The sequence below is a fragment of the Chenopodium album genome, chromosome 25, assembly GCF_948465745.1.
Source record: "Chenopodium album chromosome 25, dcCheAlbu1.1, whole genome shotgun sequence".
NCBI classification, from domain to species: domain Eukaryota; kingdom Viridiplantae; phylum Streptophyta; class Magnoliopsida; order Caryophyllales; family Amaranthaceae; genus Chenopodium; species Chenopodium album.
Window position 1 is genome coordinate 19,335,145 of NC_137858.1, and position 27,332 is coordinate 19,362,476.

At 34.3% G+C, this 27,332-nt stretch overlaps 2 protein-coding genes across 2 annotated transcripts; both read left to right on the top strand.

The window, feature by feature from the left end:
* The first annotated feature begins 10,544 nt into the window (after nt 1-10,544).
* Nucleotides 10,545-14,621, top strand: LOC145614684 (outer envelope pore protein 24, chloroplastic-like). Its single transcript, XM_081669756.1, has 3 exons — nt 10,545-10,843; nt 11,264-11,623; nt 14,361-14,621. Exons 1-3 carry the CDS (start codon nt 10,634-10,636, stop codon nt 14,439-14,441), a joined length of 651 nt encoding a protein of 216 aa, XP_081525882.1. The 5' UTR covers nt 10,545-10,633; the 3' UTR covers nt 14,442-14,621.
* Nucleotides 14,622-23,534: 8,913 nt separating this feature from the next.
* On the top strand, nt 23,535-25,712 carry LOC145615293 (cell division control protein 45 homolog). The gene has a single exon (XM_081670356.1). It carries the CDS (start codon nt 23,723-23,725, stop codon nt 25,556-25,558), a length of 1,836 nt encoding a protein of 611 aa, XP_081526482.1. The 5' UTR covers nt 23,535-23,722; the 3' UTR covers nt 25,559-25,712.
* The last annotated feature ends 1,620 nt before the right edge of the window (nt 25,713-27,332 follow it).

Below are 27,332 nucleotides of genomic sequence, written 5' to 3' on the forward strand. Positions count from 1 at the left end.
TTATTATAGAAATTCAATGCAAGAGTCTCCCAGTTAGTAATACCAAGTGCAGCTCTATTCAAACCATTAAACCATAATTTAGATTTTCCACATAAAGAAAAGGGAAAAAGAATCTCCCTGATTTGATCCTGCGTTACCCCATTCTGCCTAATAGTATTGCAGTATTGACAGAAATCTGCAATGTGAAGGTTAGGATTTTCACCCTTTGCTCCACTAAATTGCTTTCTTTCTATCATCGTGATGAATTGGGGCTTGATCTCGAACTGGACTCCCTCGAGATCGGGCGTAGGAGAAAGATGCGGAAAATCTGTCAGCGATGGTTGCGAATAATCGCTTAGCTTACGAGGTGGTTGAGGTGGTGGTGTACCCATCTCTAGTTCTGAATCAGAAGAATGCTCCGAATCACTAGAGGAAGGTAATGGATTTCCAGGAATATTACTACTCCCGGAATCTGCTAAGATCTGCCTGTAAAGATTCTTTTGTCTATGAAACGAGCGTTCGATCTCAGGATCGAATGGAATGTAACCTGATCTGGAACACCTGGGCATAAACAAAGAACTTAAAAAAAAAACAGATATTAGTACTACCTCAAAGAACTAATGTCCCTTGAGGCAAAAGAGAAAATAATCTAAACTATAAAAAAACAATTAGAAATAAAAATAAAACCGTTTCCCCGGCAACGGCGCCAAATTTTGACAGGCTAAAGTCGTATCACCTAATCAAAAGTATTACCTAAATCCTCTAACTAAAGTAGATAGGGAAGTAGGGTCGAATCCACAGGGAAACTGGTCTTTCTACTCCTAATTAATTAATATAGTCTAAATTATCAAGGTAACCAAATTGTTGTTATAATACGAAACTATACTACGAAGATCAAGTTTAAGGAGAAAATCAGATATAAGAAGGCCTAGGGTCATAGGTTCACCAATAATTAATATTCCGGGATAAAACATAACAATCAATAATTAACATTGCACAGATAACATGATTAACAGGCTCTCGCAATTTATTAACCAACATAGATCTAACAGGCTCTCGCAATTTACTAGATCTAAGTTCCTATTGAAAATAGCCTTTAATATCAAATTAACATCTGCTCGATTCATCAATTCAATATTGCTTAGCATTCACAATTAAATCACATCTGCTCGATTCATAATCTAATTGCAAAGAATTAAAACAATCCAATAAGAAATTATCATGCAAAGTCAATAATCAATAATAATAAATTACCCCTTCATATTAATTATGGATCCCCCTAAACCCTAGAATTAAACTACTCGGACATAATTAAAACTAAGCAAAACATAATAATAAAGCAAGACATAACAGAGATCGGAAAGAATAAAATACTGAGATTAATTAAAGGAGAAATCGTACCAAGACGGCGGAATTACAAGAGTGTGAGGAACAAGGGAAGAAAATAAAATCTAGAGAGAGAAAGTTAAGTAGAGAGAAGGAGGAGAAAAACAAAAACTAGAATAATAATAATGATCCGAGAGAGTCATCTTGCCTAATAATAATTACATTAATACTAAGCAAGCTTATTCGCTAAAACAAAACTAAATCGGAGAGCTAATTCCCTAGAGAATCCACACGCGCCCGGCCGGGCAGAGGGCCGCCCGACCGGGCCCGCCATCCCTCTCATAGTGGCCTTCTCGCGCCCGGCCGGGCGCGTGCACCGGGCGCGTCTGCTTTGGCCCGCCCGGCCGGGCGCGTGCACCGGGCGGGGCTCGTGAACTTGGGCGGCTTCTCTTGGGCCACCAATAACTCGATTGGGCCTCTTTTCCTCGGCCCAATCCGAGTTTCTTCCTTGGATCTTCATACTCGAGCCCTTAATCACCGATTTGATGCCTCCAATCGGTCTTGGGCTATCGAACTGGGTCGCGGTCTTCCAATACTTGTAGATGCTCCTCTAAAAACCCGGGAAAATGCTCCAAGTATGCAATTTCCTACAAAACACAAGCAAAACTACCAAAGCACTGGACAAACACAAATTAGTAATAAAAGTGGCTCGGTTGAGCCAAAAACACTACTAATTACGACCAAGGGACGGGGATAAATATATATATAAAATGAACACATCAACGTTCATGATAGACACTAAGCATGGAAGATTCAAATGGACTTGACAGTGGGCTCGACACCGCATCTTCATGAGAGCTCGGCTTGAGAGTGCAAGAGCTAGAACTTGGAGCATCCATTTCCTTGCATCTTGAGCTTTCCCAATGCTATAAGTTTTGCTCCAAATGCATCTTCAAACTTATTAGGCCACCAATATCAAGATCTGAACCTCGTACAATACCACAACCATGAAAATACAATAAATAAAGGAGAAAACACTAGAACCATTAAAACACAAAATAAGAGAGAAAAGGTAAAATAAAGAGAAAATGCATAAAACTAAGCATTTATTAGGAAAGAAAGCTATGAAAAGAAGGTAAAATCAACCTATGAGCTCATCAAATGAGTGTCATTTATGACACTCATCATATGCCTCCTACTTCTCAAAAAGATCATCAAGATTTTTCTCCAAAGCCGCGCCTAGCTCAATGTTGGCTATAGAAATTAAACCCCTGACTTTAAACCTCTTTTAATTGTTTTCTGCCTTGTCAATTTTATTATCAAGGTCAGAGAAATTTCTGTCACTCTATCTTATAAGATCCTCCAAAGTGAGGCTGAGCCTAACCACCATAGACTAGCCAGCAGCCCCATCCCAAGCTTTTTTCACCATGTGTACACAAGTAGGGTCGAGAAGCCAAGCAGTCTCGAAACGCAGCGATTTCTTCCCCTCCTTTTTTTTTACTCTTTGCACGTTGAAACTTCAACAAAATTGGGGTATGATCCGACTTATATAGCACAAGATTCTCCACTTCAGCATTCGAAATTAAAGCGCGCCAAGCTTTTTTACTATAATGTCGATCCAGCCTCTCTCATTTAACCCTCACTGCCTAGATTATGCAAATTGCAATCACAAAGAGCTTCCCTAAAATCAGCAACACCTCTTTTCTCAGCATTCGCACCTCCCTCCTTCTCGTCATGACTCAATATCTCATTCAAATCCCCTCCAACTAGCGAAGGGACATTATGAGAATCATACAATTTTTGAAGGAGTTTCCAAGTCTTGGATTTATTTGCCATTTCCGGCCAGCAATAAATCCCAATAAAATGCCACTGAACCTTATCTCAATCAACAATGTCACCACAAATATTATTATTTGAGAAAGAAACTCACGAAAAATCAAGTTTGTCTTTATTACAGCATATACACAAACCACTTTAAATTACAAACCAATACTTCTAACTCTGAAAGCAGTATCAAAATCTAAACGAGTTTTATGATTTTCAGACTCACCTTTATCGACTTCAGCCTCTGAGATAAAGAGTAAGTCCGAGGCAAGTTTTCGGCACCATATTCGTAATGTGTTAACTGCACGAGGATTGTCCGCTCCTCTGCAGTTCCAACACATGAGATTCATTGCTCTTTGCGAGGTTGGAGAGTCCCAACGCTCGCTACTCGAAGCTTAGAGTGCTCCACATTATCATGACCAATAGAAGCCACCTCACCTCCTGTCAAGTTCCCACCATCTCTTTTCACATCATTCTTCCCACTATGATATAATTCTACTTTTTTTGCCCCTCCCAATATATAACACCTCATTCTCCTTGCTTCCTTCATCCCCCAACATTCCCCTTTTTACTCCCACCCTCACATGACTAACATCCCCCAACCTCATGTTTATTTTATTTCCAGCTTTCTTCCACACTCTCCTCAAATTTTTTCCCTCGCTCACTTGAGTTTTATCCCCCAAAGCATCATCTCCCCCATTACTTCCCTCCCTCACTGTAACACCCTAGAAATTCCTTTCCTTTAAATACTCACTTTACTCTCTTAAAATAGGTTTTAGGAATATCTAAGACATTATCGCCACCGTGAAAACGGCTAAGGCAACTATCAAAGATAATTTAAACCATTTAAACAAATCAACTCAAAAGTCAACCAAATGAAAGTAAAGTTTAAAACCAACAAACAAAGTCAAATAAAGTCAACTACAACTTGAAACCGTTGAAGGCCCTTATTCAAAACCGTTCCAAACCAAACCTTTGCGTTAGTCCACAAAATAAATATCATTGATAAACAAAGCATAAAACACATCGTAATCTAATGAAAACTAGCATGATTCTCTCTTCACTCATGCCCCGTCATGAACATGCTTTAATACCTAAAAAGTGTATTTTTACTTGTCCCCACTAATCTCCATTGAAAATGGGTCATCAAAGCCCAAGATAAAGACATGGCCAAACACACACAACACACACAATTAGCAAAGCTGAGTACATAAGCGTAATTAAACACACTATCATACTTCACCTATCAACACACACACTTACCTCAAGCACCTGTTTACAAGCACTCACAACAATCAACAAGACACTTTAACTAGACACTAAATAATTCTTTAAGCACTGATTACGCATCGATCGAGTTTCCAACTCTACCTTTCCCAATAAATTGAGGTTAACTGACACGGGAGCTAACCGTGCCAGCGACAAAACCACACATAGGTGGCGGAATTCCAGCACATAATAATAAAAATAAAAAGGAATGTACAGCGTCCTGTATCCGTTAGAAGTTATGATCAAATATAAAGTCACATAACTCCCCCCATATGTTCATACTCAAGGTATATACGTTCCAAGAGTTTTGGTGCGTAATCTCTTTCACTTTACGTTATTTACATATTATTTGATTTAGTGATTACTCTCTAAGCATAATAAATCAATCAACAATAATTATTCAATCAATCAAACATGCCAATTTAATTCTTGAATATTTAGTGACCACATAATATTTAATGTTGAACCCTTTTTAATTCTACCTCAGTGTCAAAGACACCTTAAACGCACAAAGCGTCAAAAATCCTATCCCGCGGTGTTAAAAACACCTTAAGTGCACAAAGGCACCAACATACCATTTATTCCTCGTATACATTAGACACTTATATAGCTCCTTCCTCATGCTTAAAGCATCAATAAAAATTATATGAACCATAATAAAATTCCTTTTCAATATTCCAAACCAAATTAAACAATTAGTTTAATTAATCATGCATTCTTAACATGCCATAAATAAAAGTGTAGTCCATATAATCATGCCAAAATATAATTTTCCAATCCATAAACCATCACATATAATTCATGCTTCACAATTCAATTACCAACACCAATAATTCACAATTCCATACATAAACCTTAGCATGATACTACTTGTAATTGATTGAAACCAAACCTAGCATGATTCTACATCATCAAAATATGCTTAGTACGCGAACGTACCTTGAATACGATCTTAAAATCGCCACGACTAGTAAAAATTGCTTACTTCGAAGTCTCCTACACATTAAAATTATAATAGAGTATTAAAATCCACTCTTAACAAATTTCCAGCAATATATACCATTTTAAAACCCCTCATATTTTAATTAGAGTAAGCTGAAATTATGTTTGAAACACCATAATTAAGTCCCACTTAATGGGTAATTAAAAATTCCTTCAAAAACATAATATTAAGTGTTCTATATAAAATTCCAGCACTTTATTTTAATGAAAACTTGCTGTAATTTAACCTTAAAACACTTTAATTGAAGATCTAAACATTAATACATCATATACTTTCAAGAATTCATAAATCAAGAACCTAGGGTTTCAAAGATTGGGGCTTTTTAATTAAAAACCAAATCTGAAAATTAATTAACATAATTTCTATAATCAAACATCAAAATTAAATCCCAAAACTCATAAACTACAATTAGATTAAAGCATAGATTAATTAAAATAAGAAAGCTAAGTTTTTTTTTTTTTTGAATATCATGCTCGAAAAAAAAAACAAAGGGGGAGGGGAAAACGGCAGCCACTGGCTGCTGGCAGCGGCGACGGCCACCTGCTGACGCTGCTGGCAGTGGAGGCCACCAGTTGCCAGTGGCTGGCAGCGGTGGGGGAAGGGCAACCGAAAAAAAAGAAGGGGAAGGGGAAAAAGAAAAAGAAAGAAAAATAAGGAGGAGAGAGAGAGAGAAGTTTACCTTGGGTTTTCTCCACTCTGGGCAAAGTTGATTTGCCTCATAAGTGGGATATTTATACCCCTCCTCTACTAACCCTCTTCCCTAAACTTTCCTCTTTTAGTTTTTCCTAATCCCTTCCCTAATAAAACTTGTTAAATAAACTTTCTTAAAATACAACGCCAATTTTTATAATTAAAATAATTAAATAAACATATTAATTAAAATACCATAATTAAAATAATTACAATTATTTAAAGGATTTTTTTACTTTTACCACCAAAAAAAAATCAAAAAAATGTTTTTTACCACCAAAACTTCTAAAACTTTTATTTTACCACCAAATAAAAAATTAAAAGTTGTTTTTTACCATCTGTCGTCAAAAACCTAACGGAATTTTTTAAATTCTTCGATTTTCGTGTCAAACACATGCTCTTTAGGGGTTTTGGGGGCACTTTAGCCCTATGGACCCAATTTGAGGTCAGAATTGACAAAAAATGATCGGAAATGCCTCGTTTTGCGTGTCTAAAAAAACCTCGATTTGCGTGAACACGGAAAACGAGGCATTTCCGATCTTTTTTGTCAATTTTGACCTCAAATTGGGCCCATAGGACCAAAGTGCCCCTCTAAACCTATGAAAAACATATTTTGTGCACGAAATTCGAAGGAAATTTTTTTAAGCCGCTAAATTTAACGGTTTTCTTGACGTTTGGTGGTAAAAAACAATTTTTAGAAATTTTTTTGGTGGTAAAATAAAAGTTTTAGAAGTTTTGGTGGTAAAAAACAATTTTTTGATTTTTTTTGGTGGTAAAAGTCAAATTTTCCTTATTTAAATACTTTATAAAATTCATACTTTAAATAAAATACGTATAAAATACGGGGTATTACACTCACGTCTTCCTGAGTAGAAACTTTCACCATCATGGGAGTGGGAAAATTATTTGGCACTTCTAAAGGCATAGGTCGAAGGACAATTGTTGCTTTCCTCTACCACCGCACGTAGCGTTGCCTCTCTTTCTTTCAGTATAGGGGACTATACTTGACAGAAGGGAATTGAAGCTTGCGCGCTACACTCGGGGCCCCCAATCTAATTGCTTGAGGATTGCGATATGAAACTCTATGCATGTGCTTCTTGCTAGATAAGCTCTCCGGCCACCTATTTCCTCTCCTTCTCCCTATCCGCTAAAAAAGTGCATAAGCGTTGGTGCGGGGAAGCCACCAAAAAGGGACCATATTGGAATACTAAGGCCCCGTCTTCGGCCATCCTCTTGTCCTTGTTCTAGGTGATCCTTGTCAATATGCCCCAATCTTCCACAGAAATAGCAGAAATCTCCTAATTTTTCGTATTTAACCTATCCACTTTGTTCATTCTGGAGTTCACTGCCACCTTAATTCTACGCCACAAAGGTTTCGAGATGTCAAGCATGATCTTAACTCGCATAAATTCCTCCCAACCAACCGGGTTTGAATCGTCAAACTCCAGGAACTCTCCGATAGCATCACTAACATCTCGTGCAAAGGCAACATTACGACGACCAAAGGGATTATCAAGCCAGCGAACCCAAAAGGGCGACTTGTCAAAGACTATGTCAGATGGTTGGTTATCTCCATCAATAGAGTTAAGCATTAGCATTTGCTTATCGAAAGACCATGGCCTCCCATCCAGAACCCTATTTTTATCTTCCTCGTGAAAGAATTGAAAGATAAACAACTTCGTCTCCACAACACGAACTGCCACATTGTCTTGCAACCTCCACAAACCCTTCAAAACTCTTTTCATGGCCTCCACATTGAAGGGCTTGTTAGTTAGCATCTTCCCTACAAGGGCAAGGTCCAATCTCACCTTTTAGTTATCATCACTTGAATTGCAATCACCATCTCCAATCACTAGGTTTTCCTCCTCCGTAAGTTTGAGTTTTTCCCAATCTCTAATAAGATCCTCTACCGCAGCCATTGATCCACTAGAGCTAGACATTCAAGGAGAAATCGTCTCGAAAAGCTGTTAAATTTGCAGTGGAAATTGAAAAAAAAATCGTGGATTGACTCTCAAATCTCAAACCCTAGCAAGCACTCACTCAAACCCTAGCAGAGCACTTACTCGACCCTGCGCGAGGGACTCTTTATTCATAGACCTATTTAGGTTACAATTTACATTTTTTTTATTTTAAAAGGCTGTAATTGGCAAAGTAGATAATTTAACTAGTTGCATTAGACAACAACTACTTCATCCGTATTTATTACTTGCTCCACTTTCTTTATGACCATATTTTATTACTTGCTCTATTTGTTTTGGAAACCTTTCACAATCAATCAATCAATAATCAATACTAAAAGACACACCAACAATGACACGTGACATCTCCTGGTATGTCTTTAGTTATTTTTCTTTTTTTTTAAAAAAAAATTATTGATTAAGGAAATCAAATTATTTACAAAAATAACAACATTATTTTATATACATATTCCATATTAATAAGTAATAATTATAATATTTACAATCAAAAGATTTCGCAAATCTTTCTAAAATATAAACCAAAAATCATACTCGCAGTAACTTGTGACCTACTTTATAGCAAGAAAATATATAGCTTTGATTTTTTGCCTACTTTTGTTTTAGTTGTGTATTAGAAGCTACAATTAAAAAATCGACATATCACATACTTTATTATTTCTCAACTAACTTATACTTTGTAATAAAATACTTATTAATCAATAATCTATAATTATATATAACTGTAGATCACCGTGCATTGGACGAGAGCTAACCTAGTATTTTACTAATTAATTCTCTTCTAGTGGACCCACCAAGTATCCACTCCAGTCTAGCCAACTTGTTAGCCTCAGTCAGTGGGGGCTTAATTGCATTTGTATGTACTTTTATATCTCCCCTCTTAATCATTCTTCCAACTGTTGATTTTGAGATATTGAGATTTGTTGCAACATCTCTAATGCATGACCTTCCACCAATCCCTAGTTTTGTAATGTCCCCTACTGGAACCGTGATTCTTTTCCTTCCAACCAGGTGATAGTTTGTGCATGGTTTGTATTTTCCCAGTTCTTGTTTCTGTTTCTTTGCTTGATTCCAAACTGAGCTGACACATTTTCTTTTGAGGTTGAAAGGTTCCATGGCTGCTTTGATTGCCCCTCTTTTAATATCATCTCCTTCTTGATATTTTAACAGGAAAATGAGGACATTAAATTTGTCTTCACTGTTGAGCCTGACTTGTTGATGCTTGTGATGAGTTTGCACTTGATTTTTTGCCTGAGCATTTGTTCTTGGTTCTTCTTGATTGGTCGCTGAATCATCGATATGCTGATTTCCTGAGTTATTCTGTATATTTGCCCCTGTTTCTTCAACTGGCAGCTGATTTAAATCAAAAGAATGTCCCCTAATATCGACATCGTTTTCACCTCCATGTATTTCACGATCACTTGGCAACCAATCTTCATTCAAGTCCATTTCTGAGGCCTTCAACAGCAGGCAATGATGCAGAAAATCTTAATCAGAAAAATGCAATTAGTTTTATGTAATTAATCCTAACATGGATACTGAAACATTCCTTCTTTTATTTTTCTGGTAATGTAGTGGTATTTATATGTTGATGTAAGCTGATGGTGTAAGAAATTTAAATCACCTTTGAAAAGGTGAAAAATATGGCGGCAAAGGCTACACATACAATGGTTGTATGTAGGCCACCCACATACAACCATTGTTGGCAGCATTTAATTGGTTTGCATTTTGGGGCCCATTTATTTCCCCTATTTTTTAGTCTTATTTTTTCTCCTTCCTTTTGATGTGGCATACATGCAATGGTATTGTATGTGGTAGCCCACATACAACCATTGTATGTGTAGCATCTCTCAAATATGGCGCCATTGTTTTGGCTGAAAATTATGGCGGTTTTTTTTGGCTGAAAACTTTTGATATTTGTTTCTCAATCCGTGTGAACAACAATATTGAAATGCTATTGGACCACACTATGTTATTTTTGAATCCTATTGGTTAACAATAAATGCAAGGATTGTGGTCCATTGGGTAAAGAGATGACACCTATTTTCTGATATTTTAAAGTTTTTTAAACAATGCATTAAAACAGCCCCACATGGGCATTGTACTTCCAATGATTAATGTACAAGGAATCTTCCCATTTTCTTAAAAATTGTGCTTTTAAGAGTTATTTGCCTGTAATTATGGGACGGAGGGAGTATAATATTTTCAAATTTCCACTCCTAATTATCATACTTTAATCATCCATCAACCCTACTTCCTTCATATATTATTACTATCTACTATTTGTCCTAAAATCTCGTGGGGATGAAAATATGGAGCAAGAAATAAAATACGAAGGAAATGTTATATCTTACAATTTTTTTTTTTTCTTTTTTTTTTTTTGGCGAGAGTGACAAATATTACGAAGTATTTTTTATCTCACGCACACACACGAATCTTGTTTCAACAGCAAAAGTCACCAAAAACCTTGTGAAAATAGTCAATCATCGTCGTAAACATCCCCATTTACCAGCAACAAACACACAGAGAAAACAAGGGTCAGACCATTCATTGAGAATAGAGAGAGATGAAGGCATCTTTAAAGGGCAAATACGAGTACGAAACAGACAAAGCCGCCACCTCCGCCACTTCCACCCTCGCTTTTCCCGTCGGCAACTTCAAACTCCGTGCTTCCGTCACTGACGCCACCTTCGTCAAAGGTCCCTCCTTCAATGGCCTCGGTCTTTCCCTCGAAAAACCGGGCTTCTTTATCGTTGACTATAATGTTCCCAAGAAGGTTTGCTTTTGCTATTTTACCCTAAATTTCTTAATTGTTTCTTCAATTGCTTGAATTTCAAGCTGAATTTTTGTGGGTTTCATTTTGTTTCTTTGTTTGTTTGTAGGATTTTTTGTTTCAGTTCATGAATATAGTTAGGGTTTTAGAGAAGCCATTGAATATGACTTATTGACTTATATCATAATTACCCTCAATTTCTTGATTGTTTGTTAAATTGCTTGAACTTCATGCTGAATTTTTGTGGGTTTCATTTTGTTTCTTTCTTTGTTCGGTTCCAGTTCATGAATTCAGTTAGGGTTTTAGAGAAGGCATTGAATATGACTTATATTCATAATTACCTTCAATTTCATAATTGTGTTTGTTCAATTGCTTTACGCTGAATTTTTGTGGGTTTCATTTTGTTTCTTTGTTTGTTTGTAGGATTTTCGGTTTCAGTTCATGAACTCTGTTAGCGTTTTAGAGAAGCGATTGAATATGACTTATATTCATAATAAGAATGATAATCGGACTTTGTTGGATGGAACTTTGGTGTTGGATTCTAGTAACAAGGTTTCTGCTAATCATATGTTGGGTTCAAGGAATGGGAAATTGAGGTATACTTATGTTCATAAAGGGGTTACTACTTTCGAGCCGAGTTACGATTTGGGGAAGAATTCGTGGGATTTTGCTTTGTCTAGGAGGGTTTATGGTGATGATGTTCTTAAGGCTTCTTATCAGACCTCGAATCAGATTCTCGGGCTAGATTGGTCCAGGAATTCAAAAACAAATGGATGTTTTAAGGTAAATTTATAGCTCTATGCTGTTTAGTCTTTTCGAGATTATATAAAGTTACATGCCTGATTTGCTATGCTCATTTGCTTTGGTGAGAATTTTGCTATGTTCTTTTTTTATGTTGTTAGTTACTGACTTGTTGATTGCTGTTGAAACGTCATTGTGCATTTCTTGCATTGTTTCCCACCTTGTAACCTCCTAATAAAATTGAGAGAAAACATGCAATTGCTTTCTATAGAATTTTATGATTAACTTAGGAGACGGAGGTTGTTGTGCATATTTGAAGCTGCACATAAAACCTACTCCCCACCTCTCTCCTTTTCCTCTGGGGCTCCTATCTTTCAGTCTAAACTTCAATGCACTTCCTTTTATTATCATTCTCGTTTGACACCTGTGGTTGTGGAAGACTCTTTCCCGCCCTCCACCCCTTCCTCCCCGCACCTGTGTCATTCCTTTTCCTTCCTTTCTTCTTTCTCTTCTTTGTACAGCCAAGACCTTCTTCTCTTGCCTAAACATGGCTTGCTGTTTTAAAAAATCAGTTTGTTGAAACTATCAATGATAGTGCAAATATTTCCTATAGTAACAAGTAAATCAAAGTTTGAAGTCGGAATTATTTCCTACATGAAACACTTTTGAACATCCAAAGATTACATGTTAATTGAACTTCGAATATGGTTTAGCGATAAAGAGGCTGAAATTTTGCTTTGTCTAGTTGCTATTGAATTGTCCTTCAATATTGTCCTCAACCATCACTACCTGGAATATGTCTTTGTTAATGGGATAGAATTAGTTGGCAACTGTATAGCTAAGAGGCTTAATTTCTCCTTATTGCCCAACGCTCCAGTGCCCCACTTTTAGTAGTATGACTGTTCTAACAAGCCACTGCTTCCACCTTTTGTCACTGTGAAGGCGGTAGATACTTCCCTTGATTTCTTTTTGTATTAGCATATTGCTCACTGTTAGATGAAGTTGTTAGCCTGATACTCCATGATACACCCTCCTTCAACAATCGCCTAGATTTTGATTTTTGCTGTCTTGAGATCTGTCTTTGACCTTTGTATATTTCATCAAGTATGTGATAAAACAATGATAACCATGATTCTTTTACTTTATTTTAAGATAAATTAAAGGTTAGTTTTATGCTTTTATAATTGATTTGTGTATGATACATTCGACTTTTGCACAACTCATTTCTTATATTGCCATATATCTACTAAAATATAAAATCATATGTTTTTTGTCAACTATTATTGGGTTTGTCTCAATGTGTATTATTTAGAGGGTTTTTTTTTTTTTTTTTTTGTTTTTATTATTATCAAAGTAATAATGATTATCATAAAAGTTATTATTATAGTTTAACTTTATAATTTCTACTTTTAGATTGTTAGAAATATTAATTTTCATAGTTGTGCTCTGGAAATGAAAAGGTCAATATTGAACATTTAAAATGGAGGGGATTTTATTTAATGTCCAAAGTTAGAAACCATTTTGTCACTCTTTTGTACGGGTTTTTGTAATAGTATCCTTATTAGCCTATAAACGAAGTGTTTTAATTTTTTTTTTTTTTTTTTCATCGAGTACAAAGATCACCAACTTCTAAAGGACCCTCGAATGAGTATTGTGTTTGATTTCCAGTGTCCCCAACCTCAAGTTTGTTGATTGGCATTTGATCACTTGTGTGCTTTTTATATGTAGTCCCTCTGTCCTCTTCTCCTTTGGTTGATATGCTTTTTGAAGTGGAATTCCTTTTTTTTTTTTTTTTGCCTACTGATTTCCTTAAATTAGTAGATTTGCTATTAAAATTATTACTACCTCCGTTTCATATTTTTTGCAACTTTTGCCAAAAATGGATGCTACACATTATTTGCAACTAATTTTTCTTTCCTTTTTAGGTTGTCATTTCTCTCTTTCTCTCTCCTCTTCACATGCATTCTTAATTTTCTCTCTCTATCTTACACTCACAAACAAATTTTGCCTAAGAGTCCGTGCACTCTTCAAAGTTGCAAAAAATGTGAAACGGAGGTAGTAGATTAGTCTGAAAAAGTATATGCAAGTATACAACTGTTTCTTGTTAACTTTCCTCAATTTTTTATTAGCTCGTTAAAGATTTGTGTGGCAAATGTGTAAGTCAGTGTAACAACTAAAAGTTAGAGGGAATAATATTTTATGCTTTGTTACAACTGAAAAATTTTATTTGAGCATGGCTTATAAAATCGCTAAATGGGCAATAAACCTATATTTCATTCTGTTGGTATATGCACATTGCCAACAGAGATAAATAAGGATGCATTAGGAACTTTGCAATCTGCATTTTTCTCTAGATGGATAAGTGAACTATTATTAATAGGCTGCTAACTACAAACAACAAGCCTATCATTTAATAGCAAGAAATGCTACTTTGTAGGCCTTCAAGGTAGAAGTACTGAACAATACTATGACTCAAATTGGCTTCAGTAACATTGTGGACTGTAAAGCGTGGGTATCATGTTGAGGTCTATGGTTTAGGACTCATGTCCGGTGTATCTTTTTACCTGCCTTCAGCCTTTTAGTGATGATTTGACGACCATGAGTTGGCGGCTGTGTTTGTATTGACAATCATCACTACTATTTCATAATTTACAGTTCTGATATGGATCTTATATGCTGCTGCCGCTGCTGCTGCCTTGTATTAGAAATTAAAACTTAGTAGATGTATGATAACTCTTTTTTTGTCAAAAAATCATTCGTGTTCTTTTTTCTCTTCCAGATTTCTGCAATCTTCAAATTGGCCGAGGAATCTAAAATGCCTAAGTTGATGGCGGAGAGCACATGGAACCTTGAAATGTGATTTATTCATGGTAGCAACATGTTTACCTTTTTATTTTCTCTCTTAATTGATTTTTTGCTACAAACAGCAATTTCCTGTAATTTTCTCCGAGAATCCTATTTCTAGAAATGTTCATTGGCAATGCTGGCCTCTCTGTTCTTTACTCTAAAACAGGGTAGTGAATTGAAATTGTCTAGCTAAGTCAGGGTAATATTTTGGGGTTGTTTGTTTGACATAGAAAATCATGGGAAGTGAGACTTCCTAGGAATTGCAATTATAGTGTGTTGTTTGGTTGACAAAAATTTGGTGAAATGGGGGAAGTTGAATTTCCTAGGTAATTTGAGTTCCCACAAAATGTAGGAACTTACTTACCTAACCCCCCTAGGTAAGTGGAAATTCCCATGGAAGTTACTTCCCTCATTGTTAACCAAACAATTTTATAAAATTCCCATGAATTTGATTGTAAGAATTTAATTCCCATAAGTCCTTGTAATTCGAGTGAGATTGTCATGGCGCAAAAGCAGATATGGTCTGGGCAGAGAGGGGAGGTTTCGAAGAATTTGGAGATTTCTGAGATTTACAATTCATGGGAAGTTCTAATTCCCAAGTGAACCAAACAACACCTTAGATTGGTGTTTTCTTTTCTTTTTCTTTCTTTTCTTTTTTTTTTTTTTTTTTTTTTTTTTTTGACAAAGATAAATTGGTGTTTTCTTGTTCACTACTTTTGGCTAGCAGCTAGGCTGTCCATGCCAAAGTGCAATTAGTTTGCAGTGTCTTTATGGTTGATTATGTTCGACTGTAGCATACTTCGATCAACGGCAGGACAATGAAGGTGGCTAGAACTGATCACTACTTTCTGCTTTGTACTCCCTCATCACATAAATATAGTCTCATTTGACTTTTCATGATCTCAAACGCACATTGTAAACATGGATATCTCTAATTTTGTACACAAAAAATTATAAAATTTAATAAATCTATACTAATATATTAAAAGATGTTTCTAACAACGTTCACGTGGCACGTAAGCTTCATTCACTATGCCAAGTCATCCATTCAACTACAAGATTTGAACAAAAAAGTTCATTTCATGATTGAGCTCTCAACTTCTAATTTTATACAATGGGTGGTTCTGCAGGCGGATGCACGATCAGCATGGTGCATCCGCTGCGAAATGTACATTATGTTGTTTCATAATGTACATGGTTGCAGAAAGAACATATTGTTGAATTCTAATGTACACGAGTTATATTGAGCTTCTTTTTTGTAAAAAAGCAAAAAGATAAATAGCAATTATTTTCTTACCATACCATAATTTCAAATCATTTTAAACTACATACTTTCTCTCTCTATAATTTTTCTCTCTCAACAAGATTTCTCTCCCAAAAAAGGAAAAATTGAAAACCACTTCAAGTTCATCAAACCTTAATAAAGAAATCGTTAATTTCAAACTTCTTGGTGCAAAATTGTTCAAGATGGCTGACGAAAACAAAAGGTAAGTACAATTTCGACATGCATAATTGTTCAATTTGAGTTCGATTGGTAGTTTTTTTGCAAGTTCTTGGTAAAAATTTGTGATTTATGTGGTTTTGGTGTTGCAATGAGAAACTATATGAAGCTCTTGATGCGAACCGACCAATTATTACATTTTGAAAAAAGAAAGCAACAAATTAGCAAATTCAGAAAAAGTTGTAGATCTAAATAATACAATGTACATTAAAATACAGTAAAATGTTCTTTTTCATACTACCTCCGTTTTTTATTAGTTGACACGTTTTGACTTTAGCACTATTCACACTCCCCTTTGACCATGTTTTGTGATTTATACATAACGAAAAATAAAGTCATGTGGGGTCTTGTTATATTCGTCACGGTATATATTTTCAAAATATCAACTTTTTATAATTTTTACTTATCTCGTAACTCAAGATATTAACGTTTTGATTTGTGCATTGACAAACCCGAGTAAAGAAACGTGTCAACTAATAAGAAACGGGGGAAGTATTTTATAAAGTGGATGAACATATTATAGAAACATAATGAACATATCTATATAGTTACAATGAAAAGAACGTACTATTAAAATACAATGAACATATACCTTAAGTGAAAAGAACCTAAGCTACTATTAAAATATAATGAACATATACCTAGAGTGAAAAGAACATGTGTGCTGTTTAATAATGTTCTTTATCTTCGTGTTTTTTGATTGTCAGTATAATGTACTTTTATTTGTGACATAAAATTAATTGTTTATTTTGAAATGTTATTTAAATTTTGTTTTTAGATTACGGTGGTTTAATACAAATAATATGCATTACATTATATTATCATGTTCCTTATTAATATTATAGATGTTCTTTAGATATATATAAATAACATAAAGCTATATGTTCTTTACAAAACAACTATATGTTCATTACAAAACAATTATATATGATGTTCTTTATAAGATAAATATATATATGTTCTTTACAAAACAACTAAATGTTCTTTACTGAACAACTATATGTTCATTCCACTTTTTTTTAAAAACAAAGCTAGTTGCATGAAGCATCGGGCATCCGCCTGCAGGGAGAAAATTTCAAATTTTATAACTAAATGTCTTACCATCAAGCTATGTGATTTTTTATATAATCTTTTGAATACAAAATATTAATATTTGACAAATGATAATATGAATAATTAATTTAATTATAAAAGTTTAAATTAAATAAAAAGATTTACTAGAGCACAGGCATATATCTAGGATATATAAAGGGAGTTTTTCCTTAGGATTCAATTTTTCAACGCGCCATTTAGAATTATAAATTTAAGTTGTAGCCAATAGAATAAGAGATTATTAATTTCTATTACAATTAAATAATTCAAATGCCACGTAAGCAAAATTGACGAATGAGCTTTTAAAGTTTAAATTGATCAAATACAAAATATTATCTTTTGAGATTAGGAATTTTATCTAATATTTTAAAACTAATATAATAACAATTTTAATTACATAAATATGAAAAATATTTTTTAAAAAATTACTAACAAACTATGTATCGCACGGACTTCACGTAGTCATTATGAAAAGTAAATTTAATTGAGCACTTATGTCAAAACAAAACTGTAACCAATAAGATACATATACTCATATATCTTCATAATATAGTATACAAATTACGATTTAATCCTAATAATTATCATAATGACCATTACCTAGTGCTCTCTCCTCCCTCTCCTAAATTCTAGCTTCCATTATTAATGTTGAAGAGGCTTTCATCAGATTTCATTAGTATAAAGCCCAATCTTTGTATCTTTGACGCTTTTTTACCATTGTTTATTGCTCAAATTCGGGTTATGAAATCAGCACAAGAATTTTCTCTCACAAAATTGTGAAGCCTCATTAAACCTAGAAACGATGACTTCTTTATATGAAGAGTCATAGAGTAGTTTAAAAGATAATAATCATATATTCTACGAGATCTTGAAAATAAATATCTTATATTTTTTGATATTATCTCCTTATTTACATATGTTAGACACCTAATAATCAACAAAATTTCGGTGTAAACAGCTGCAACAAATCTACTCAAAAAATTGTATGAGACAACGGACCGAGAATGTGCTGAACTGTTGTATCCATGTATTTAGATTCTTAGCCTTCCCCGTTTAATTCTCTTTTGATTTTATTAAATCTGTTTTCATTATCATTAATTATCAATCGTATTTGTTCTCATGTTAAGAGAGTCGGAAATACCATAGCTCATCTAGTGGCTAGGTGGGACACTAATGGGTGTTCGGAACGTATTTGTATGAACTCTTTCCCCAAAGTATCCTTACTTTGGCGATGCTTGATTTGCAATAAAAGTTCCGGCTAAATTGTTTCAAAAAAAAAAAAAAAAAAAAAAAAAAAAAAAAAAAAAAAAAAAAAAAACATCCTTAGATCATATGAGTGTTAAAAAAATTCAATGATAAATGTAAGTAATAAAATATGGTATACTAGATTAGCATCCGTGCCATGCACGGTTATTTTAATTATTACTCCATATTTTCTTTTTATAAATTTATATATGGCATACAAAATAAAAAGTTAATATCTTTGTAGAGTAAATTTTGTTCCACCATAATTACATCTTCTGTAAAAAAAAAAATTAATTATTTCCTTATTAATCCGTACTTAATTGTGTAATAACATAAGAAAGATAAATATTATTGCTTGTTTATTTGGTTGACAAAAATACTTTTCTTGTAAATAACTTCCTTAAATAAAATTTTCTAATTAATTAAAAAAAAAATACTATATGGACACACCAGGAGATGACACGTGTCATTGTTGGTGTGTCCTTTAGTATAAAAAGTTATTGATGATTATTGATTGATGATTAGCCAAATAAGTATTATAAAGTTATATCTACACCCAATGGAAGGGTAAATCCCCGTTATAATGATATTTGGTCAATTTTTTTCCATTACAAAATATCATAATATGAAAGTATTGGAGATTAGAATTAAAAAATGATGAAATTTTAATTAATCAAAGTGTTTTCTTCATACGTGATTTCATACATGCATACATATATTAGGATTTATAAAGTTAAGCTATATTGTTGTACACCCTACAATTATTTCTTATGTTGTTCGTATTATAATTAGGCAAGAAACCAACTAAAGTTTTTTAAAAAAAACCCATAATTCCCGTTTTATAATAAAAGGAGATTCTAACAATACAATACAAGCTTATGACTACAATAAAAAGATAAATATTGATTAGATGATTACCCTACGTAGCTAATTAAAATCTTAAAAAGATAAAAATTACATCGAAATTAAATTATTGTGCATTTATTACAATTGTGATAGTGAAAAAACATAAATAAGTAATACATAAATAGCGGTAAAGAAAACAAAACAAAACAATATTATTTTTGTCTAATATATACTACGTATGCTACTAGCAGGGGTGGTTCTGAGCATGTGCAGGGTGGTCGACCGCACAGGGCCCCTAAGTGAAACTACTTTAAAAGGGCCCCGACTTTTTAATTTAGTAACATACTTTTCCTTAAAAAAATTGATTTTAGGTCCCAATTCAACAAAATTGCACCGGGCCACTTTCAGTGTTAGGATTTGTAGCCCTGGATTCTTAATAATAATCTGTGTAGTACTATCTATAAGTATAATTTTATTTCAAAAAAAATAAAAAATAAAAAAATTGTAAGTATACTTTGTATAATTTAATCGATTCATTATTTTTTTTATTTTTATTTTATTTTTTTTTAATATTGTTAGAAAATTATCTTAATTAAAATTTATCAATAATGTGAAGGAATAAAATATGGTATATTGTGCTACTTAAAGATATATACAATGTAATATTTTTAACATATAAAGTAATAGATATGAAAAATATTTTATCACATACATGGAAAATATGTGAATCAAAATAACCACAATTATAAGATTAAATGAATATTCATAGTATAATTATAGTAGGTGACAATGGCTAAAAAAAGAAAGGGGGGGGTTTGGAGGGAAAAGCTAGACAGAACCTAGTGTCTATTTAAGTATTATAAAATATTGATCACATTCAGTAACCAAAAGCTATATATTACATCTGAATGTTTTGACAATCACCGGAGCAGCTAAGGAATGGAGATGATAAATTGAATATCAGCTTCATGCACCGCAAGCCCAATTGACTATGAAAATGAAAAGTTTCTTAAAATGAGAAGGATTAAAAGGATTGCATATGCATAATTTTTGTATTGAATGTACATTATTTTTAAAAAAATGTGCAAAGAAAAATTTGACTCAAAGCTGATGTGCATACTTTTTGAACAAAATGTGCATAATTTTCGTTTTTCCAGAAAATTAGAAAATTTTAAAATGCACATTTAGTGTAAAATATATGCAAATTTATGTTTCTCATTTTTCTCATTTTAAAAAATATATATATATTGCTCCGTTATATTTAATATTCCCTCCATATTTAAATAAGTGAAATGGTTGTGTTTTTTTTTTTTTTTTTTTTTTTTTTTTTTTTTTTTGTGTGTGTGTTTGCGCGCGCGCGTGTATGCCAATGCAAAACTTTGTCTGATAATATCTTAATTATCAATGAGTAGATGTTATAGTAATTGAATATTAACTAGTCTTCTGGCCCGTGCAATGCACGGCTTGTTCATAGAAAATTGCATTGAGAGATGAGTGAGAAAATACCAATAAATAATTATGAGTGTAATATGTAAATGAAAACATAATTAAAGAAATAAAAATTATGCTGGAACTTTAATTGAAATGAGACCTAATAGAAAGAAGATGAAGGGATTAAAATCAAAGAGAGAAACTAAAAAGGTTGAATTAAAGAGGGGAGATGAAGACAAAGTGTTTAATGAAAGAGTTAAGAAACATTGTATAATCAAAAATAAAAAATGTAAAACGACATGTGGCACGTTGAGTTGAAGAAGAAGATAAGGAAGTGTAATAGAATGATGACACATGTTTTTTTTGATTTGCTTTTTTAAATATTAAGTATAGATTATCTATTCATTGAGACAATTCTAACAAGTACTCACAAGACTATATTTACTCTTATGTATGAGTCACATTTATTGGTCAAAGTGAATTAGATGAATATATAGTGCAAAAAATCAAAACGTTTCACGTACTTAAGAGGGTGTTAATTAAATACCACCATCCAAATTTTTCAAAACCGCCATCATTTCAAGTAAAGGGTCATTGTTGCCTTTACTAAACTCTAACCCCAACCACCACAACTATATAGCAGAGGTTACTGACACCAGTTGGTGGCGGCGGAAGGCAGTGGTGGTGCGAAACTAGGCAACGACAGTGTGGAATCAGGATGCCGGTCAGGCAGAGGTCAAGAGGCGGGATGGCAGGAAATCGAAGGAAGGAGAAAAGTTTTCCAGTGGAGTTTTTTTTTTGTAAATTATTTAGGTGGATGGTAACCGAAGGTCCAAGACAACCAGTTTTCATCTTCGGTTGACCAATGATAACTGGAGGCCAAAACCGGTTAGCGTTCACTATAATCGGTTTTGACCTCCAGTTACCGTGGTCAAACGACGGTTTCTCTAGCTAATCAAACCACTTTAAACCCCTTGGACCGACGGTGGTGTTCCCGATTTGTTTTTCGACGAGCCACCTTCATCACCATCCATTTCTCGTTGACTTTCACAGTCATGGTGGTAGTCTGGTGTAGATGATGGTGGTTGACACGGTTGTGGGTTGTCGTGATCGATGTGGTGGCATAGGTCATACCAATGTTTAATTGGTGGAGGTTAACTTGATCGTAGTGGATGGACTAATGCTAGAGAAAGAAAATGGGAAAATTTTTAGTAAGGGCAAGGATGTTTATTTGCTTGAAATGATGGCAGTTTGATAATTTGAGATGACGGTATTTAGCATTTCACTTATTTAAATATAGAGGGAGTATAGCATTTTTTAAAAAATAGTTATTGAAAATTACCGTACATGAGACCCTATTCACTTCACCTATAAAAAAAAAGGATTTTTTAGAAAATAACACCACAAAATTTCAAAAATTTTGATTGTAACACCACATTATCTCAAATTTTTATTATAACACCACAAATAACCAAAAAAATTTATTTCACCACCAACTAACAGTTTTTTGGATGAAATTCGTTAGTAGGACCCCACCAAGTACACATGGCACTTATTGATTGGTTTTTAAAAAAGAAATTTTTTTTTAAAAAAACCCCAAATCCTAACCTAGCCCCACCACCGGCAATCCTACCATTGTCGCCGACAACCCCCTCCCCATCCCATCCCCATCGTCAGCACCCAAGCCACCGAAAACCCACCTTGAAACATCCCTGCCATCGGAAAGCCCACCTAACCCAACCTTGAAACACCGACAATTGGCGATTAAGCCCCAACGGTCGGCGTTATAGCGGCCAAAAACCGCACCTTTACGCGGCGGTTTGAAGGACTTGCCTGGCTGGTTTTCGAGGAGGGGGAAGGGGTGAAGGGTAAGGGTGATGGTCGCTCGATTTCTCTGGTGTAGGGGTGGAAGTCGCTCGGTTTTGCCGATCAAGGTGGGGTACTGGTGGTTTTTGGCTAGAGTTGTGTTGTCGGCGGTAAGGTGGTGCGGTGGTAGGGCTTGCTGGGTTAGGGGTTAGGTTTTCTTTTATTTTTAAAACTAATCATTGAGTGCCACGTGTACTTGTCGGGTCCCACTTACGGATTCCATCCAAAAATCCGTTAGTTAGTGGTGAAATTAAATTTTTTTGGTTTTTTGGTGGTGGTATTATAAAAATTTGAGATAATGTGGTGTTATAATTAAAATTTTTGAAAATTTGTGGCGTTATTTTCTAAAAAATCAAAAATAAAATATTTAGGAAAAACAATTTCAGTTCAATAAACTCATTTCATTAAATATTCAGTTTCACAAAATAATCTTAGTTTAATGCAAAAATAAAAATAATCTTAGGCCCTGTTCTGTTCACCTTAAAAAATTAATATTAAGTAAAAATAATTTCAATTTAGTAAAAATAATTTCAATTCAGTAAAATTAATTTCAGTTCAGTAAAAATAATTTCAGTTCAGTAAAATTCAGTTTTCACAAAGAATAATTATAATAGAAAATCAGTAAAAATAATTTCAGTTCAGCAAAAATAATTTCAGTTCAGTAAAATTAATTTAAGTTCAGTAAAAAATAATTTAAGTTCAGCAAAAATAATTTCAGTTCAGTAAAAATAATTTCAGTTCCGCAAAATTAAGGTGAAGAGAACAAGGCCTTATTTTAGTAAATATTTCAATTTCGCAAAAATAATTCAGTTAATGCAAAAATAAAAATAATCTCAATTCAATGCAAAAATATTTCAATTCCGCAAAAATAAGGTGAAGATGTGAGGTGAATCGGGCTCGAGGTCTCGACACAAAGAAGTTAAAATAAAATCCACACAAGAGTGAAAGACTAGTCATTTATAGTTTTGTCACGTGACTCATTATACCGCTAAATTTCATTTTACGCGCTATCTTAAAAATTTCAAAACATTTCATTTTTCAAATTTCGAACTTTTACACAAAAATCACAAAAACCCCTTTCTTTTTTCATTTCTTCCATTCTCTCACTTCCATTTTTCTCTCTCTTCTCTGCAAATCTGGAGAGCTAACAAGCAACAAGGCGAACGAATTTCCGGCAATTTTATTCAATACCCATCAATTTCAGGTACTTCCCCCAAAAAACCCTAATTTTAATTTTTCATATCCTAGCTCATTTCATCTTTAATTTCAATCCCACTTTGAATTGAATTGAAACCATAAATTTGAAGTAAATCATGGTTAGAGAGCAAAAAGTTGAAGCATTTTACTCAAAATTAAGGGATTCGGCTTTACAAGTGTCGAATTATTCCCCAGAATTGTTTGATTCTGCTTCAGCTTCATCCCCTTTGTTAATTTTTCCTTCTACTTCAGATGTAGATTCACTATGTGCCCTAAAAATTGTTTTTCATATACTTGAATCGGATTCGATACAGTATGCTTGTTACCCGGTATCGTCTTTTGAAGAGATTCATAAGTATTTGGAGCCTAGTTTGAGCTTATCACCTGATACGCCTCTTACATTGTTGCTTATAAATTGGGGTTGTCATAGGGATTTGAGGAAGTTGTTGAGTTTGTCGCAATCGATTCGGGTTTTTGTTGTGGATAGTCACCGTCCTATTCATTTGCATAATTTGAGTGATGGGAATGATAGGGTGGTTGTGCTTTATACTAAGGATGATGAGGAACAGGCTGATTTGACCTATGATTTCGATATCTGGCAGTTGGCTAATGTGAGTGATTTGAATAGTGATGATGAAGGGGGGGAGGAGAGTGATGAAGAGGAGAGCGAGGATGATAGTGAGAGTGATGAGGAGGCAAGAGATGGCGATGAGGCCGGGTTGAATAGGAAGAAGAGGAGGGTTTCGGGTGAGGGAGAAGCTGACCCAGATAAGCTTTTCAGGAAGTTGAAAAGACAGTATTATCAGATGGGTACATTTCATGGTAAGCCATCTGGGTGTTTGATGTATGATTTGTCGCATTCTTTGAGGAAAAACACGAATGAGCAGCTATGGTTAGCTTGTGTGTCGATAACTGATCAGTTTGTACATGAGAGGTTGACCACTGAGAGGTACCAAGCAGGGGTTATGGAGCTGGAGCAGCATATCAATAGTCTTGGGAATTTGGATGCTGTCACCTCAGTGACTCTGAAAGATGGGACAAAGATTCGCGCTCCTGAGTCTTCTAGGATTGCATATGAGGATGAGCCGAGGTTGATGTTGTTGAGGGAGTGGAATTTGTTTGATTCAATGCTTTGTTCTTCTTACATTGCAACAAAGATGAAGACTTGGAGTGACAACGGGATGAAGAAAATTAAGCTTCTCTTGGCTAGGATGGGGTTTGCACTTATCGACTGCCAGCAGAAGTTTCAATACATGAATATTGATGTTAAGCGGAAAATGAAGGATGAATTTGAGCGATTTCTGCCTGAATATGGGCTCACTGACTTCTATTACAGAAGTTTTATGCGACTTCATGGGTATAGCTCAAGGGTTTCTGCTGCAGATGTGGTATATGGGGTCACCGCCCTTCTGGAATCGTTCATCAGGTTTGATGGTTCTTGTGCTTCTAAGCAATTTGGGGTTGCTTATGATGCACTGTCATTGAATAACTTGGATCAGTTGAGGCTTGGAATGCAGAACGCAATAAAGGTACAGCGAGCTATTCTAAGACAAGGAAGCACAGCTATAACCAAAAAGGGTTCAATAAGAAGTGGGAGGAAATTCAGATGGGTTAAACTCGAAGATTCAGCAGACACCAAACTATTAGGATATCCTCAAGCATTGACTAAGTTCTGCTACTTCGTGATGGATGCATTGAGAGAGAAAGGGGCAAGAATGAAGCCTCTTCTGTGTGCTTGTCTAGCACAAGAACAAGATAAAGTGTTAATTGTTGGGGTGACAGGGAAGCCTCGACTTGGGGCAGTACAAGGTAATGCATTTGGCATGGCTTTCAAGAATGCAGCCCAGGAAATTGGTGCTGAATTCTTCCACGAGCTCTTCGAATCATCATGGATAATCTTGAATAGAGTTGCTGTCAATTCTTTCATGGTTAGGCTAACTGAAAAACTATAGTACAGGAGAACAGAATACTGGAATTTCTTTTCCTTATAAATTGTACTACTAGTAATTCTCAAGTGTAAACGTGAGTTGAATTGGCCTTTGTTAGCTATGTCTAATTATATTATTGCATTCGTGTGATCGTGTCTTATCATACTCTTGATTGTTGGAATGACTTATGAGCTCTACAAGGTAGCTGACCAATAACCCAACACTAAATTTCCAATTCATATTTTAGGTTTAAATTGTCTTACTTTGCCATATTTCTACTAAAGTTAAGTAGTACGGAATATGTTATTGTAAACTAATAATAATGGGTTTTATCTCAATGTATAAATTTAAAGAGCTTTTTTTCAATACAACTATACAAGTATTATAGTTACTATGATGATGATTATTATACTAATAATTATTGTTAATTTTTTTTTTTCTAATTTTAGATTATTAGAAATATTAATTTGCATAGTTGTAAGAAAAAAAAAAGAAAAAAAAAAAGTATACTCTCAATTTATATGTTTTTTTTGTAAAAGTAACTCACGGTAATACTAGATTGATGTTTTGTTGTTCACTACTTTTGGCTAGCAGATAGGATGTCCCTTGTCATAGACTCAAAGTATGATCTAGTTTTGCAGTGTCTGATGAATTTAATGGCGGATTACCATAATTTGATCAACTGCATGTCAATCAAGTTAGCTAAAAATTATCACTACTTTGGTTTTCATGATCTCAAATTGCTTTATACTCTCTTGTTACTTAAATATTGTCCCATTTAACTTTTATGATCTAAACAAAACTCAAATGTACATCTCCAATTTAGCATGCAAAATTTAATAAAAGTCAGTATTAAAACGAGTTTAACAATATGTCACATGATTATATTTTTTTCCTATATATAGCCGTCCCTTATTCTCTCCCCCTTGTCATTTTGACCCTTTATTTTGTTCATGTTTTCTTATTAGCTTTGATAAAACTATGTTGTTTGAGTGCATTAAATCCCCTTATGCTATGATTTATTCAATTTTTTGGAGTTTAATATAGTGCAAATTGTTTCATAAGTAAAAGATTTGCTTGGGATAGAAAAGGAGGTTAGTTTTTCTTTTATAATAAGATGAATCAAATAAGAATTAACTTTATGAAATTATGATAGCTATAATAGATTGATAACCATGGTAAAGGAGGGAGAAAGAACAGGGATGAGCTAGCATGGAAAAAAATAAAGAGCAACAACATGCAAGGAAAGCAACACTATTACAGGGGTGGTGGTGAGTCGTTAGCGAATTGGCGATGGGTGAAGGCTTCGGTGATGGCATCAATAGGAGCAAAGAAGGAAATAGGAATTTGAGAGAAAGTGGAAGAAATTTAAGCGGTTTTGGGGCTGCAATTGCTGGTATTTCTCGATTCAATCCTAAAAATTATCTTCAATGGCCATTACCTCATTCAAAACAACTAAATTTGCATATCTAATATGCACCAGACAGGCCAGACGTCTATAAAGAAAGAATTTGATTGATTATTCCAGTTCATTAAGCATTCCCATTTACTTTGAGATGACCTTTCTCAGTTCTATACCTATTCTGTGTGATCCTAAAATAGGGCTGCTTTCAGCAGACTATTGGGTGCATGTATACATAAGCCTGAAGACAGGCGCAGATCAGAAAATCACCCACAGAAAGAGGTTGTGCCTTGTGAGTAGCAAACCGGTTCATCAGAAGATTACCAATAGCAAAGGATCATGAGTTGCAAACAAGAGTACTAGAGAATAAGCTACTAGTATATGATTTGTGATATA